Source organism: Phaethon lepturus, unplaced genomic scaffold (assembly GCF_000687285.1).
Source record: "Phaethon lepturus isolate BGI_N335 unplaced genomic scaffold, ASM68728v1 scaffold17687, whole genome shotgun sequence".
In the NCBI taxonomy this organism is placed as follows: Eukaryota; Metazoa; Chordata; class Aves; order Phaethontiformes; family Phaethontidae; genus Phaethon; species Phaethon lepturus.
Window position 1 is genome coordinate 11,502 of NW_010551329.1, and position 13,689 is coordinate 25,190.

The window sequence follows — 13,689 nt, forward strand, 5'->3', positions numbered from 1 at the left end:
AAATTACATTATGTTTTGGGACTAATGTTTGCTGCACAAATTAAGCCAATATGCAAGTTGATTCACACTATCTGCTGCTTCCAGGAGCATGCTGACTTAGGTAGTCTTAAGAGGAGGCTCTGCAAACTGAGGGGTTTGTAGAGTTGCTACAACCTTTTTGCAGAAAAGTGCTTCTAGTGAGAATTTATATTGCTTTGTAATATAGAAAGTTAGTTATAAATAAAATAGTTTAAACTCTAGTATTTCTAATTTTGAATGCCTGTGTTCATATTGGGAGAACATTGGATTTGCCATTTCTGTGTTAACACTAAATAGGTTAAATATTATTTATAGGTTATAAATACACTATCACCCTATTTTCCAGTGCCACTGTCCCATTCAAACACATGACCAATGATAGTCACTCACTAGGAATCTATTTTTTTTTACCTTAATTCTGCTGTTTGTGACCTTACATTTGAGATATTAAAGACTGTGGAGAATGCTTGCTCTGTCAATCAGTTACTCCAGAGAAGTAGAGGAGGAGAAGAAGAAGAAGAACCAATAAAAAACCTACTATTCTAACTTTGACTGTGCCTATGAGAACTAGAGAGACTAGTTCTGTTTCTTCCAGATTCACATTGAGACTGTGATCAGTTTGGGACCTGAATACAGTCTCGTGTATCACTGTTGAAGTGTACCTTCATACTTTTATAGTAGAACTAGAATGCCTTCAGACTGGACCCTAGGTACCAAGGGTTTCCTCTAGAAAATAAGAACACAAGTAATAAATATCTCAGGATTTGGTGTCTTTTTTAAATGATTCAATATTAAACAGGAATGTGTCTACAGTCTTTAGTCTTGTTATAAGACCATCATCTGCAATGAATGAAGCCAGCTGCTCCTAAGTGGCTTGTAATCATAATGATAAAAAGATTGTATATTATAACAGGAAAAAATACCCAAGACAATGAAATTGAAACTAAATTAGTAACTCTGACATTTGCAGGGTTGATTTAGCAAACCGTGATGTCACTTTTAATGTAACTTTTGTATTTTTTGAAAAAAGCAAACATTGGCTGTTAGGTGAAGAGTACAAATGGCCAGGAACAGGTCAGGGAAATCTCATGCAGATCAGCTGCAGCCTCAGCTGGGATGAGGTGCTGTCTGTTGCTTCTACCCTACCAGAGGCTAATTCCAAATAGGTTAATTTAAACTACTAATTATACTAGTGCATAATAGAGAAGGGTAACCGGATAGTGCAACCACTTGAAAGTAATACCTGAAATCAAACAGGCAAAGCTTGGAATACCACCTGAGTGATACAGAAACTTGCTCATTAATAGATTTCAGTCTGGCAGATTGGCACTATCCCTGAGGTAGGCCAGTACCTGCTAATGTAAGCTTTGCTCTTCTAATAGTTAAGATATATGCCAGACTCTGTCCTAATTTAGATACTATCTGCAGGGGTAAGTAGGCTTGTAAGACCAAATCCCAGGGCTGAAGCATGCATCTTATGTGTACTGTAGGCAAAAAGACTACTGCTCAGCTTCACTAGTTGAGAATTATGGATTCACAGTTTCTACTCTTCTACCCCTTACATTCTCATGCCTGTCCTTCACAAGTGTCGCTGAGAGGATTCCTGAGGCCTGAACTAGTGTAAGACAGACATTCATGACCTGTGAGCAAGGTATTGATGCAGTGAGCAACTGGCAGCAAAAGTATGGTAATTCTCACGTGGCACCAGGGGGACAGGTACACAGCCTGTAATCAGTGTTTTGGAGATAGAAGTGCCGGTTGGACTAATAACACGGAGAAAGAGTCCTGTTGGGCAACCTGCTGCTTGCATTCCCTTGCATTCAGGCTAACCCTGCCCTGTGACTAGAAACAGGAGTTGGCTCATCATAGGAAGTAAAAGGCACTGCAGATTATCACAGAATCGCAGAATGGTAGGGGTTGGAAGGGACCTCTGAAGATTATCTGGTCCACCCCACCCCGCCAAGGCAGGATCCCCTAGGGCAGGTTGCACAGGAATGCGTCCAGTCGGGTTTTGAAGGTCTCCAGAGAAGGAGACTCCACAACCTCTCTGGGCAGCCTGTTCCAGTGCTCCGTCACCCTCATAGTAAAGAAGTTTTTCCTCATATTGAGGTGGAACTTCCTGTGCTGCAGTTTGTGCCCATTGCCCCTCGTCCTATCACTGGGCACTACTGAAAAGAGACTGGCTCCATCCTCCTGACAGCCACCCTTCAGATATTTATAGACATTGATAAGGTCCCCTCTCAGCCTTCTCTTCTCCAGACTAAATCATTATCATTCTCTAGAAATACAGTCTGCTGAGGGATGGTTGCAGTTGCCATACTGCAGCACTTTTAGAACCCTGAGGCAATAACAGTGCTTAAGCCCAGATGACTCCTGCCATGATTTGGTATATACCTGGTTGGATATGCACTTCAGGTGCTCTTATGAAGACTCTTTAAAAGAAGCGTGGTATTAAAAAAATCCACACAAAAAATATTGGTGTCTGAAAAAGAATTTAAGACTTAGACTTTTATTAAGTTTAAAATGTCTGTGAATAGGAACAGGAGAAATGAGAGCATAAGATCTCATTAAAGCAAAAAATCCCACAAGCTTCTCCTCCAAGTCTCCCAGCTATATCTATTTCTGTTTTGGGGGAGAAATTAGAATAGAGGCAGTTTTCTGCTTTCCACTCTCCTTTCTTGGGGGACAGATGGGGAACGAGAAGGGTACCAGTCTGAAATGTGCTAATGAGAGGCCAACATTTTAAAGTAAACTATTGTAACTTTATGCTGACTGATTTTTAAAAACAGTAAATAGTTCTGTTGTGAAGAGCTGAAGAAAATATTCAGATAGTCATTTGCTGAGAAAGCTGGAGGTAAAGTCCTGATTATGCCTTACAGGAAAACCTTTCTGACCTTGTTATGTTTGTAATGTTTTGATTGCTGATTGCTATGGAGATCATCTTGACTAGCCAAGTCAACAGCAAGAAAAAAGGCTTGGCAGTGCTATCTTCCTACTTGTTCTTTGAATTCTGTTTGGGGGAAAAAATGTTTGACTAAGCAACTGTGATTCTTTTGTTTAAAGAAGTCTGATTTCATTAAAACTGCTTTTAAAAAAGCTGCTGTGTTTTATGTGTGTGTAGCCTTACACAATCTCAATAAATTCAGAAGCAGGGGTAATCAGAGAGGGAGTGTTGCTGAGAAATGATACAAGTACAGAAGATCACAGGCAGGAGAGGGAAGGTTCTGACAAGCTTATGAACTATGGGTTTAACATTTCTTGTACGCTAACTGTATTGCTGCTGAATCACAGAAGGGTTTGGTTCTGTTTTAATATAAATAAACTGATGGGCATACCCATGGAACTATAGTAATTGCAAGCATCTCCTTTAAGACGGCTTAGATTTTGAGGCAGGTACATGTTTTAATACATCATTTTATATGAATCGTTTGCCAGCCTTGTACTCACTGCTGTTTATATTTACATAGTACATATATGCATACACGTGTGTATATATATAAAAATAGCATTTGCATTGATCCAGACTTATTAAACACATTGCAGTAATTTATTGCTTGAACAATGCAAGTATATTAAACCACACCATTAAATAAAATACTGTCAAATAATCTGGTGATTCTGAACAGATATCAATCTAATAATTGTCCATGATGACAGGCTTAGGTGCCATCAATTTCTGTGGGCAAGTAAATGTCTCGTTAAGTCTTCAAGAAACAAGCCCTGATCTGTTGTTAAAAAAAAAAAAAAAGGTAGTCTTACAGTGAAAACATGTTCTTGAATCCTCTCATAAACCCAATCAATTGGGTTTATCACCTAAAACAAAACCTACCGCACTTTTCATGTAACTTCTGCTTTTAGTTCAAAAAATTGTCTTTTGAGTGTGTTCCTCTGGGATATAACTTGACAGATACCGTTCTGTTATATTGTTACATTTTGTCTTCTAATGATGTGTGAAACTGCTAAAATTTTCTTACTAGTAAAAAAAAGTATCTTTAGTGCTTCACAGTGCATGCATTAGTTTTGTTTTAGAAAAAAAAAGATTATTTGCAACTATGTTGCTATGTTATCTCTAATTATAGTTATTCTGTAGACAATCTGTACTGAAAAATTAGGTGTTGAAACATTTTGGTTTTTTTGAGTTGTGCAGCATCTAAGGGAACTAAAGCCCTAATCCATTCGGGTGGAGCTCTGGAGCTGTGAAAACAGTCACCTTAAAGAACTGTCTTTAACACTTGCTGTCATTGAACCTAGCCAAAGGAATAGACTTAGCTTATTAAACATGATCAGAAAATTAGTATTTTTAAAAATAGGTCGTAAAGCTTAGTATTCATATTGAATGTGCATTGAGTTGAGAGCTTGTGTATTAATGTTAACAGAGGCATTGCATTGACACTTCGGCACTTACTGTAAAACTTGTTTTTCTGTAACTTGTGTGCAAATAAAAATAACAGCTTGTTTTATAGGCTTCTGAAAAGTAAAATCCCGGTGCAGTTTTCCTCTGGTTGCTATTCTATAAGCCATTAATTAATGTTGGTTTTCAATTTTGTGTTAAGGCTTTAGTCAGGATTCAAAAAACATTGAAATACTTCATATAGCAATATGGCTTATAAGGGTTAAACACATTTTGAAAATGAAGGAATGAAAATGATATATTGCTTTCATTTAAATGTTCTGGGAACTTTTAAGGTGAGCTGTCACTTTGTGGCTACTTCACATACAAAACCATCTCAAAATTGGAATAACTTGACATACCTATATGATTAAAAAAATCAATTCTGTAAAATAAAATAAGGAATACGGTCTTATTACATAGAACTTCTGGCTAGCTAGCAGAATGTATTTCACCAAAATAGTATTTCAGGTGAACTGTAAACTCTTGCAAAGAACTCTGCTTTAAAATAAGTAGTAGTCAACAAGTTAAAATTGAAGTTCTGTCACTGTTGCATAACTATTGTAATCTTATCCCACCTACACATCATGGGTGGAATTGCAGTTAGAGAACACTGAAATTAAAAAATTGAGGAGGGCGAAGAAAGGAGGGATCTTAAAATACTGTGATTAATTTTGTCAAGTTTTAATAATAACTGAATGCTTCACTAATTAAATAACTACTTGTGCTTTGTATGTTTGCACATACACTGAGGGAGATGTTGCTGTTAGTCTCAAGATACAAACTCTTCCAATCAACAGCAACCAGCTATCTCGGGGATTACAGTTCTACTTAGATATGCTCAGTTGCATTAGCTCTTACCCCTTCTACCCATGGAAGCTGTGGGTAATAAAACCAGACTGGAAGGTACAGTTAGAACTACTATTAAAGGGGCTATTTTTGTTAGAGTGGGAGTAAGAAGTTCACTGTGATACATAAATCTATTTTCTCCTGAGTTTATCAGCTATTTGTTTTTTTGCAAAATTTGATTCTGTGGTTAAAGCTGTCCTAAAATTTGCAACAATGTTTAAGATGAGAGTTGACATTTACAGATTTCTGGAAGTGAAATACAGTTGATACTACTTAAAGAAAACACAATTCGGCAGCAGCTACCTTATCTCCCACCCCCAAGTGTTGTCAGTGCCAAGAGTAGGAAAAGAAAATAAATTGAAGTTGTCAAATTGGAGTTAAAAACCTGAAGCTGGGTAGCAATAGCACTGGTATGAAGACAGTTCATAAAATGTGCAACTGTTAAAAATAGAAATGCACTTCAAACATTTAGAAGCAGAATCCAGTATGTCTGTTGATGACTTCCTCAAAACTGTAGTAGTACTTCAGCAATCTGTCAGGAAAAACATGAGTGATAGTGTTGCAGAATATAATGGAAGTATAGTAAGTCATGAAGCTAAAAAAATAACACAATAAACTGTCCAACTTGCCATTTTTACGTGTCAAGTTTATCTTTCTGGCTTTAAGCGGTTTTGCTGCAGTTTGTCATTATTGTTCTTTTCTGGTGCTTGTTGGTCTTATTTTCAATGGGAGTTTTGTCCACAGGATTCTCACAGAGGCCTTTTTTTCTTCCTAAAGAAAGAAGAATTGCAAGTGTTACTGGTTTTGTCTCTGCCCAGCCTTTTTTTCAGGCCTTTCACTTGTGCAATCACTTTTTTTATAAATTCTTGCTGTTGAAGCTTTCTAAAGATGCCTGTCACCACGTTTTTAGGTAGTATAGATGGAAGAGTGGTGTTGGACTTAAAATGCTTTTAAGATTGATTGCTTCAGTTCTTCTCTAGTCATCTTCACAGAATTATGTGCTAAAGAGATTTCACATATAGGAGAGTGTTTTAGTCTGAGAATTTCAATGTCTTTAATCAACATTCGTAAGCTGTTGTTCAAATATTTAAACTTGGGGGGTGGTGGTGGGAATCCAGTATTTTATATTGAACATTTTGGTTCAACTGTGTTTTATAGGATATTTTTGCACAGCAGACCAAGAGATCTGCCCTGATACAGTGGCTGTTTCCCTGCACTTATTTATAATGTAAGAAGATTGTTCATGGTATTGGTAATTTTTTCTCCTACAATTTTAAGAATCTCTCAAGATTTTTTTTTTCTGACTTATTTTTCAATTTTGGAAATGCAACTTTTTAAGTGTATTCTTCTCTCAGTAAATATGCTGTCTGTCTGGTCTTTTAACAGTATTTCAGCCTATCAAGAAAGAAGATAGTCTACTATACCAGTTTTGACCAGCGGAAACGAGCAAATGCAGCATTTTTAATAGGTGCATATGCTGTAAGTATTATTTATTGCATGGATACTTCTAACCTTCCTTGAAAGACATCTGTTCTGTGTAAAATAGCATCTCAAGGGATGGACCTTTAGGGCGGTAGGCCTGAAGGAATCTAATCATATTCTTCAGTAAAAGAACTGTGTGTCACTGGCAGTTTGATCTATTACAATTTGAATATCCAAATTGTGACAGAAGTATATGTACTCTTAAATTTAAGATCTTCTAGATTTTATGTCTTTTCTTCAATTATACAAGATTTTTGAGACCAGAAGGTCTTATAGCTATGAACTCTACCAAAGTGTGGAAGTTAATTGAGAAGGCTTGTTTTAGTTGTCCTGGTGTTAAAATATTAAGTGTAAAATGAAACGTGGAAAACAGTGGATCAGGTTCTAGGAACAGGTTTCCAGTGGTGATTATGCAACTTGGATTGTTGCATTAATCAGCTTCTTAGACACGTTGAACAGAAATACCCTAAAGCTATTGAAATATTTTAATAAGAGTCCTAAGTTTAAGTGAAAGTTAAGTCTTAAAACTTTATTACCAATAGGCTGCCTGTTTGTAAATTGCATCTCAGGAAGATGAGTTTTTTTAAATTTCAGGTTTTGCAATGGACTTTAAATACATTTGGGCTGATCATGTCCAGTTGCTAAATTACTGTCCTTGCTCTTAAGAATTCTGCAAAGGTTATTTCTGTCATAAAATTCAGATTAAGAAAAAAAAAAATATTTGAAGTCTTACAAGAACAGAATAACATGCAGACTTCTCGGATCTTATGGAGAAGTTTAGTGTTCCTCCTAAATGACTAAGACTACAACATAAACTGTTCAGTGTTTTCAGAAACTGGGTGCTGCTAGGTTTTGCAAAGTCTTACCAGGCACCACAGACAATATTTTGACGTTAGTATTGCTTTGCTTTTCCCATCATTGGTTTGGAGACTTATTTTACTTGTAAGGGGGTTTTAGGTAGTCTTCCACGATAGTTAATTTAAACAAAAAAAGTCTTTAAAAATAGTTTGAAAATAGTATTACACGTACTTTCATGCATACCAAAACTAAAGTAGCCTGGTTTGACTCAATTTGTCCCTGGTAGTTTCTGTCTGAGGGGGGAGAGGGAGTAGGTTTAACTGAATTATACTGACTTGATTACATGATCTCCCGGTTCATCATCAAAGAATTCATTCATGGAGAAATTATGAAGGAGAGTGCATTTTCTCCTGTCTGATAGCATATGAATGAATTGGAGGGTGGGTCCCTCTTTCTGCCTTCTTAAGGTATTTGTTATGTTTATTTCTGTTTGGAAACCAAGGAACCCCCACCTGGTTGTGTACTCTGCAATCTTGTAAGGTTTGGATTCCCTGGGGGAGAAGAGCAGGAGGAATACTAGTCTGTACCAGTGACTGCTCTTGTACCTCTAGAGAAATGGGGCAGAGGGAAGAGAGAACATATATGCATGACACTTGTTCCTCAGTAGCAGACAAGTACTAGTTATCTCTTTCAGTTCTTCAAAGATCAAAACTTTAGTGGACTGAAATCTGACTTTTGAGCGGTCATGGTGAAACACAATGCTTTCATACTGTGACACACTCTGAAAAGAGATCCAGTGAGCTCTTTTTCATTTTCCTTGTAGATAGCAGATGGGCTGGTCATATTTCTTTCTCACAACTACTTTAAGTATGTATTACTATTAGTAATGTATGTATAACTATTAGTAATAGTTTTTATTAGACTTCTGTAATGCCAATAAAGGGGAAAAGCTGTTGAGTTCTTAAGTTTGTAATTTTATCATAGCAAATGACTGGGTAATAGTGAACTACTATGGCATGTTCTGTCATATGCTTGCAGGAGTGTTTTTCCCTAATTTAAAAATCTAAATTAGACTTCTCAGCCCTACCTGAAGCTTTAAGGGTTTGTTCTTTTGTAATCTTAAGCGTATCACACTACTGCTCAAATCTGTAATCCCTCTCTTGGAGGTTCAGCAAGTGCAAAGGCTTTTCAGTTACTGCAGTGTGTACAGTCTCTTTGCTGTTTCAAGCAACACCTTTCTTCAGATTGCTCTAGATTGGCTTCACAGAACTCTTGTGATAACTTAGCATATCTCTAGAGCGGATCTGTGCTATATACTTCTAATTCGAAAATGGCAAATACAAGATGAATCCAAATTGTATTTGAAATAGTGTGGCTGAGTGTTAAGGTGGACTTGCAAAATACTAATTCCCTTGTTCTGTAAACTTTTTAGGATAGATGGTATGAATTGTCTTGGAAGTGCGTATGTGGACAGTATTGCTACATGTCATGTGCCTGCACAGTGTCCCAACTGTGGAGAGCTTTGTCTTTGAACCACATAATTATTCAGGAAGTCAAGAACAGAAGAATGGAAATGTCAGAGAAAAAAATATTGTAAAATTTTCAATATTTGCTGAACCTGTTTTTTTACAGGTAGTAGTGTCACATGATATGAGTTAGAGTAGTGACAGTGTGGAAGAGGGAGGAGAACCTTGTCCCTCATAAAACAACTCTTGTAAGAGAATAGTTTCAATCTGGAAGGTGACTGGTTTTTTTAAAGGTTCTCACGCTATTTCTTAGATACAGGTTCAATTTATACAAACTATTCAATACAGGCTCTTTGGGGTTTTTATTTTACTTGTATATGTTGCAGAATAAAAGCACTCTGAAGATTCATTATATTACATTAAAAAATGAAGCTAAGTTTCAGTTGCTGAGTTTTCATTGATAAAGATGAGTCAGAAAACAGTTTCCTGCAGTTTTCTTAATGGATATAACTACTTTTTAAGTACTAAAGACATGTACTGTGGTGTTTCTTTCTCCATTTTGTTATCCTTCCTCCATCAGTTATTGCATTATTCTTGACATCTGCAATATTTTTGTTTTTTCAGGAGCCCTGTTCAGTGTTTTTTTCCCTCCTTTCCTTTCTTTTCTGCTCTTAGTATCTTTTTCATGTTTCCATCTAGTGTCTTTATTATGAGCTTTGTGGACAGACAGCTGTTTGGTTAAAATGTCATATATACACGTCTTTGAGCAGAGACAGCTTTGAGGTACCCTAACTTCTGTGAAATAAAAACTGCAGTGTTGATAAAACATTCATATAGGACATATTTGCCCCTACTTCAGATTTCTGACTCCCTACTGTGTAAGATGGAAACTCATCTTCCCCTGAAGTCCTCTGAACTACCCTCTGAGGATCTTTTGACTATAAGCAGGAATTTAGGCTTTAAATGTAAGCTAATTATTGTGATTATTGACATTGACATAAATGAAAGCAGTATTTTTCTCTGAAATAAACCCCTCTCCCCAAAATCTATTGCACATAATGCATTGTTCTTAAATGCAAAACCTTTGTGGTGAGGGGGACTATAAAGGAATTATAAAGGAGACTTTTTACAGACTAAAAGAATCTTTACAAATGACTGAAAACAGAATAGCATTGCTATGCTGCAGGGTTTGAAAGCATGAAGTTGGTGCCATTAGTGAGCAATTATTGCTGTAGACAGACCGTTACAGCTTAAAAATAAAAAGCAATAGGCTCCTCTACTTTTTGAATTAAGTAAATATATATATTCATTAAGTAAACCTCTGAATCTGCTTCAATGTTAGTATTTACTGGTTTGACCCCAAAAACAAAGAATCCAACAAATGAGTTAGAAATAATTGTTCTGATAACACAGAATAAAGGGAATGGTTTTCACATAGAAATTGTGATCTGTTTAGATTGTGGAAGTTTTCAGGAAACCTTTGCTTTTAGAGGTTAAGGATGGGGGAATATGGACGTTTGGGCAAATACAGGGACATTGATTTTGAGAAACATGCAATTTGGGCATTTGCCAAATGAAACTGCAATATTGATAATGCCACAATATTGAGATTTAATGTTTGAAGATAAGTGGGATTTGTTCCTCCTTTTGGGTACTGATTATACTGATCCATGCTATCAGTGTGACTGATGAGTGGAGCAAGCGACATTGGAGGCTGAGACTGAAATACAACTTCGTGTCAGGGAATTTATCTTTTGAAGACAAATCAGTTTGTGCAGAGGGTTTTGGTCCAAAATTAGATCAGTTGTTCAAAGAAGTGAAATAGGTGGTAGCTCTGGAAAAACAGAGATTATTCTGGACCCTCTTTTCATTGTGTCATGGCAAAGAGGTTTTTCAAACTGTTTTACTTGAGTCAGGTTTTTTTTATCCTTACCTTGTCTCTTCTGTCTGTCTTGCCCATGCTTGAGGAAGAAATGCAAGAAAATCTACCTACTGTGATGGCATCTTACAGAATACTAAGAATGCCATTAACTTGAGATATGACTCTAGACATTAAGCAAATTGCAAATATTCTGGGAGTGACCACCACTTACCTATATTCTAATGTGTTCAAGGTCAAAAGTTGAATAAAGCTTTTAGATCAGGAACTAGCCTATGTCTTGGTTAAGAAAATAATTACTAGAATGCTTTATAGTTAAATGCTTTATAGTTTTATGATACTTTAAGAATAGTTTAAGAATGCTTTATAGTTAAAACTAGTTAAATGTGCGTAGAGCTAAAAAGTAGCCATGTAGGTGCTGGTTGTAAGGTGCATTGCGGGGAAATGGCTAGGAAAATTGTGTGGTTTTATTTACAAAACATGTTTGTGCATGTGAAACATGCCACTCCAAACTTGGATGAAATATTTTTTTTGTAATTAATGCACTTGCTTGGTATGTATTCCAAGTAAAGTTTATTTTAGGACCAGTTTTATTGTACAAATAGGATTGTAAATGCAACAAGATATGGCTGTATTCTGATTTCTTACTTTAAGTAAGCAAGCTGAGCTGATAGAGTTCAGCGATAGCAGAATAAGCCTTGGCTTAGGGTATTATGTTAACTATATGTTGGTCTTATGGTAACAGGTTCAGCTTGCTGAATTGGATATTTTTATTAATTAGTACTTTGATATTGACAATTGGGAATAAAAAAAACTATTTGTGTTGGAAAAATCTTCCACTGAGCTGTGGTGGAGAAATGTTTCTGTTGTCAGCTGCTGTGGTAAGGTTATGATTCATGTGAAGTTGGACCGAGAATTCCTAGCATAGATGCCTATTTTTCATCTTAGTACGATACTGAGTCTGTCTTAAAGTCTTTCAGTTGCAACAATGTGATTTTTTTTTTTTTTAAGGGGGGAATGACACAAAACAGAAAGCCCAGTTTCTGTTGATTTCTGAATCTTTTACTTTGTGTAGGTATGTCTTTTCTGACCTAAAAATGTCATAGGAGTTGGTCATAAAGGAGTATAGTATACATTCTTAAGAGTTTAGTGGGCTGGGAGAAGTATATATGGTTAATCACTTTTTGGACTCAGGGCTTATTTTTTTTCTCTCTTCCCCTCACCCCCTTTAGGTAATATACTTGAAGAAAACACCAGAAGAAGCTTACAGAACACTTTTGTCTGGATCAAATCCACCATATCTTCCATTTAGGTATGTGAACGTGAGAAATGGGCCTAACTTTTGTGTTTGGAATTTGTTAAATATAAATTTTCCAGATTGCCTTCCCAGAAAAGGATTTCGTGTCTGATATAGATGTTGTGTCAAAATGACTGATCTCCAGAAGAAGTATTTTTTACTTCCAGTGGAATTACTTGCTCTGTGTTGGAAGAATAAAGCCATTTCAATTTATTTAAGTTTTAAGTAACACTCCCAGTCTTGCAAACTGTCAGGTTAAGAAAATAGTTCTTAGCATGTTTGTGATTTAGCAATTAAAACTTTTTATGATGTTTTACTGTGGGGAAGTCATTCAGATCTTTTAAATTACCTAGTACCTAACTAGCTAGACTTACATGAATGAATATGCTGTTATATTGTCTCTATTTTACAGACCAAGTAGTGATATTCCAGTTATTAAATTGCTTTGTCTTTCTGTTTTCAGTGAATCATAGATGATTTCTATCAATCTGTCTTTATTCTCTGTACTAAGGCATATTGAGACTTCAATCTGAGGAGTTTTAGCTATCATGCCTATCTAATAAAGAGATTTCCAGATTTTTTTCATGGTGCGGACCATGAAATGCCCTTGTACTTCATGAATGAAAACACCCACGCTATTCTTACGCAAACACTGGCAATAAGACTAAGGCAAGAATGTCAATGTCCTCTTTTTGTTTTTTAGGGGAGTTGATGTTTTACAAGTAGTGTTTACTGTTAGCTGATGCATTTGTAAATGTAGACCTACCTTGTCTATATCAAATTTGCCTGATTCTACAGCCACTCAGCAAAGGAGGATCAGATTGTCTCTCTTCTCATAGATTGTACAGGAGCCAGATACAGTATAAACTATTGGGATGGTAGATTTGTATGTGAAGACCACTTTAACTTTGAAATCTTAAACCATTGAACACATTTTTTGAAAAGGTATCACATCAACCATAGCTTTTTTTGGCAGAGTTTATATCATCAATAGCTCTCCAAAGCCCAATAAGTTTACTGAGCTGTTGGTATCTAGATTTTTTTTTCAGCTATTTATAAAAGATACTTGGTACAATATATATATAAAAAATCAGTTATTTTAAATATGTCATTGGTTTTTAACATCTCCAAATTCTATTTAAAATAGAGGAATGATGATTTAAGTTAAACAAAGGATAATGTATAGTTTTTCTCCACCTTTTAGATTCTTTGGTTTCTGATCTTGTCCAAGTTTGAAATAATTACATTGCTCCTTTTCCACTTACAGAAGGTTCAGCTATTGGAAAATTGCTGTAAGAAGTTCTTTGAAGACAGCTCTATTATTTGGAGCACAGAAATGGTGTCAACACATTCTTCTGTCTCCTTATCATTTTGGGGAAGCAACAAGTGAAATATTTCCCTGCAGTATTTCCCTTCCTTCTGGACATTACTATGTAGCATTTTAGTGGAGTCTAAAAAAACCCCGATTCTCCCTTTCATATCAAATTCTCAGCGGTTCAACTTCAGCAGG

The 13,689-nt window shown here is 36.0% G+C and overlaps 1 protein-coding gene across 1 annotated transcript in view; it reads left to right on the forward strand.

Moving 5' to 3' along the window:
• The window catches only part of CDC14A (cell division cycle 14A), a gene marked incomplete at its 5' end in the record, with an annotated part of 58,283 nt that overhangs the window by 11,473 nt on the left and 33,121 nt on the right, over nt 1-13,689 (forward strand). The window contains 2 exon segments of the mRNA XM_010290872.1: nt 6,644-6,736; nt 12,115-12,194. Of these exon segments, the coding sequence (XP_010289174.1) occupies nt 6,644-6,736; nt 12,115-12,194 (173 nt within the window).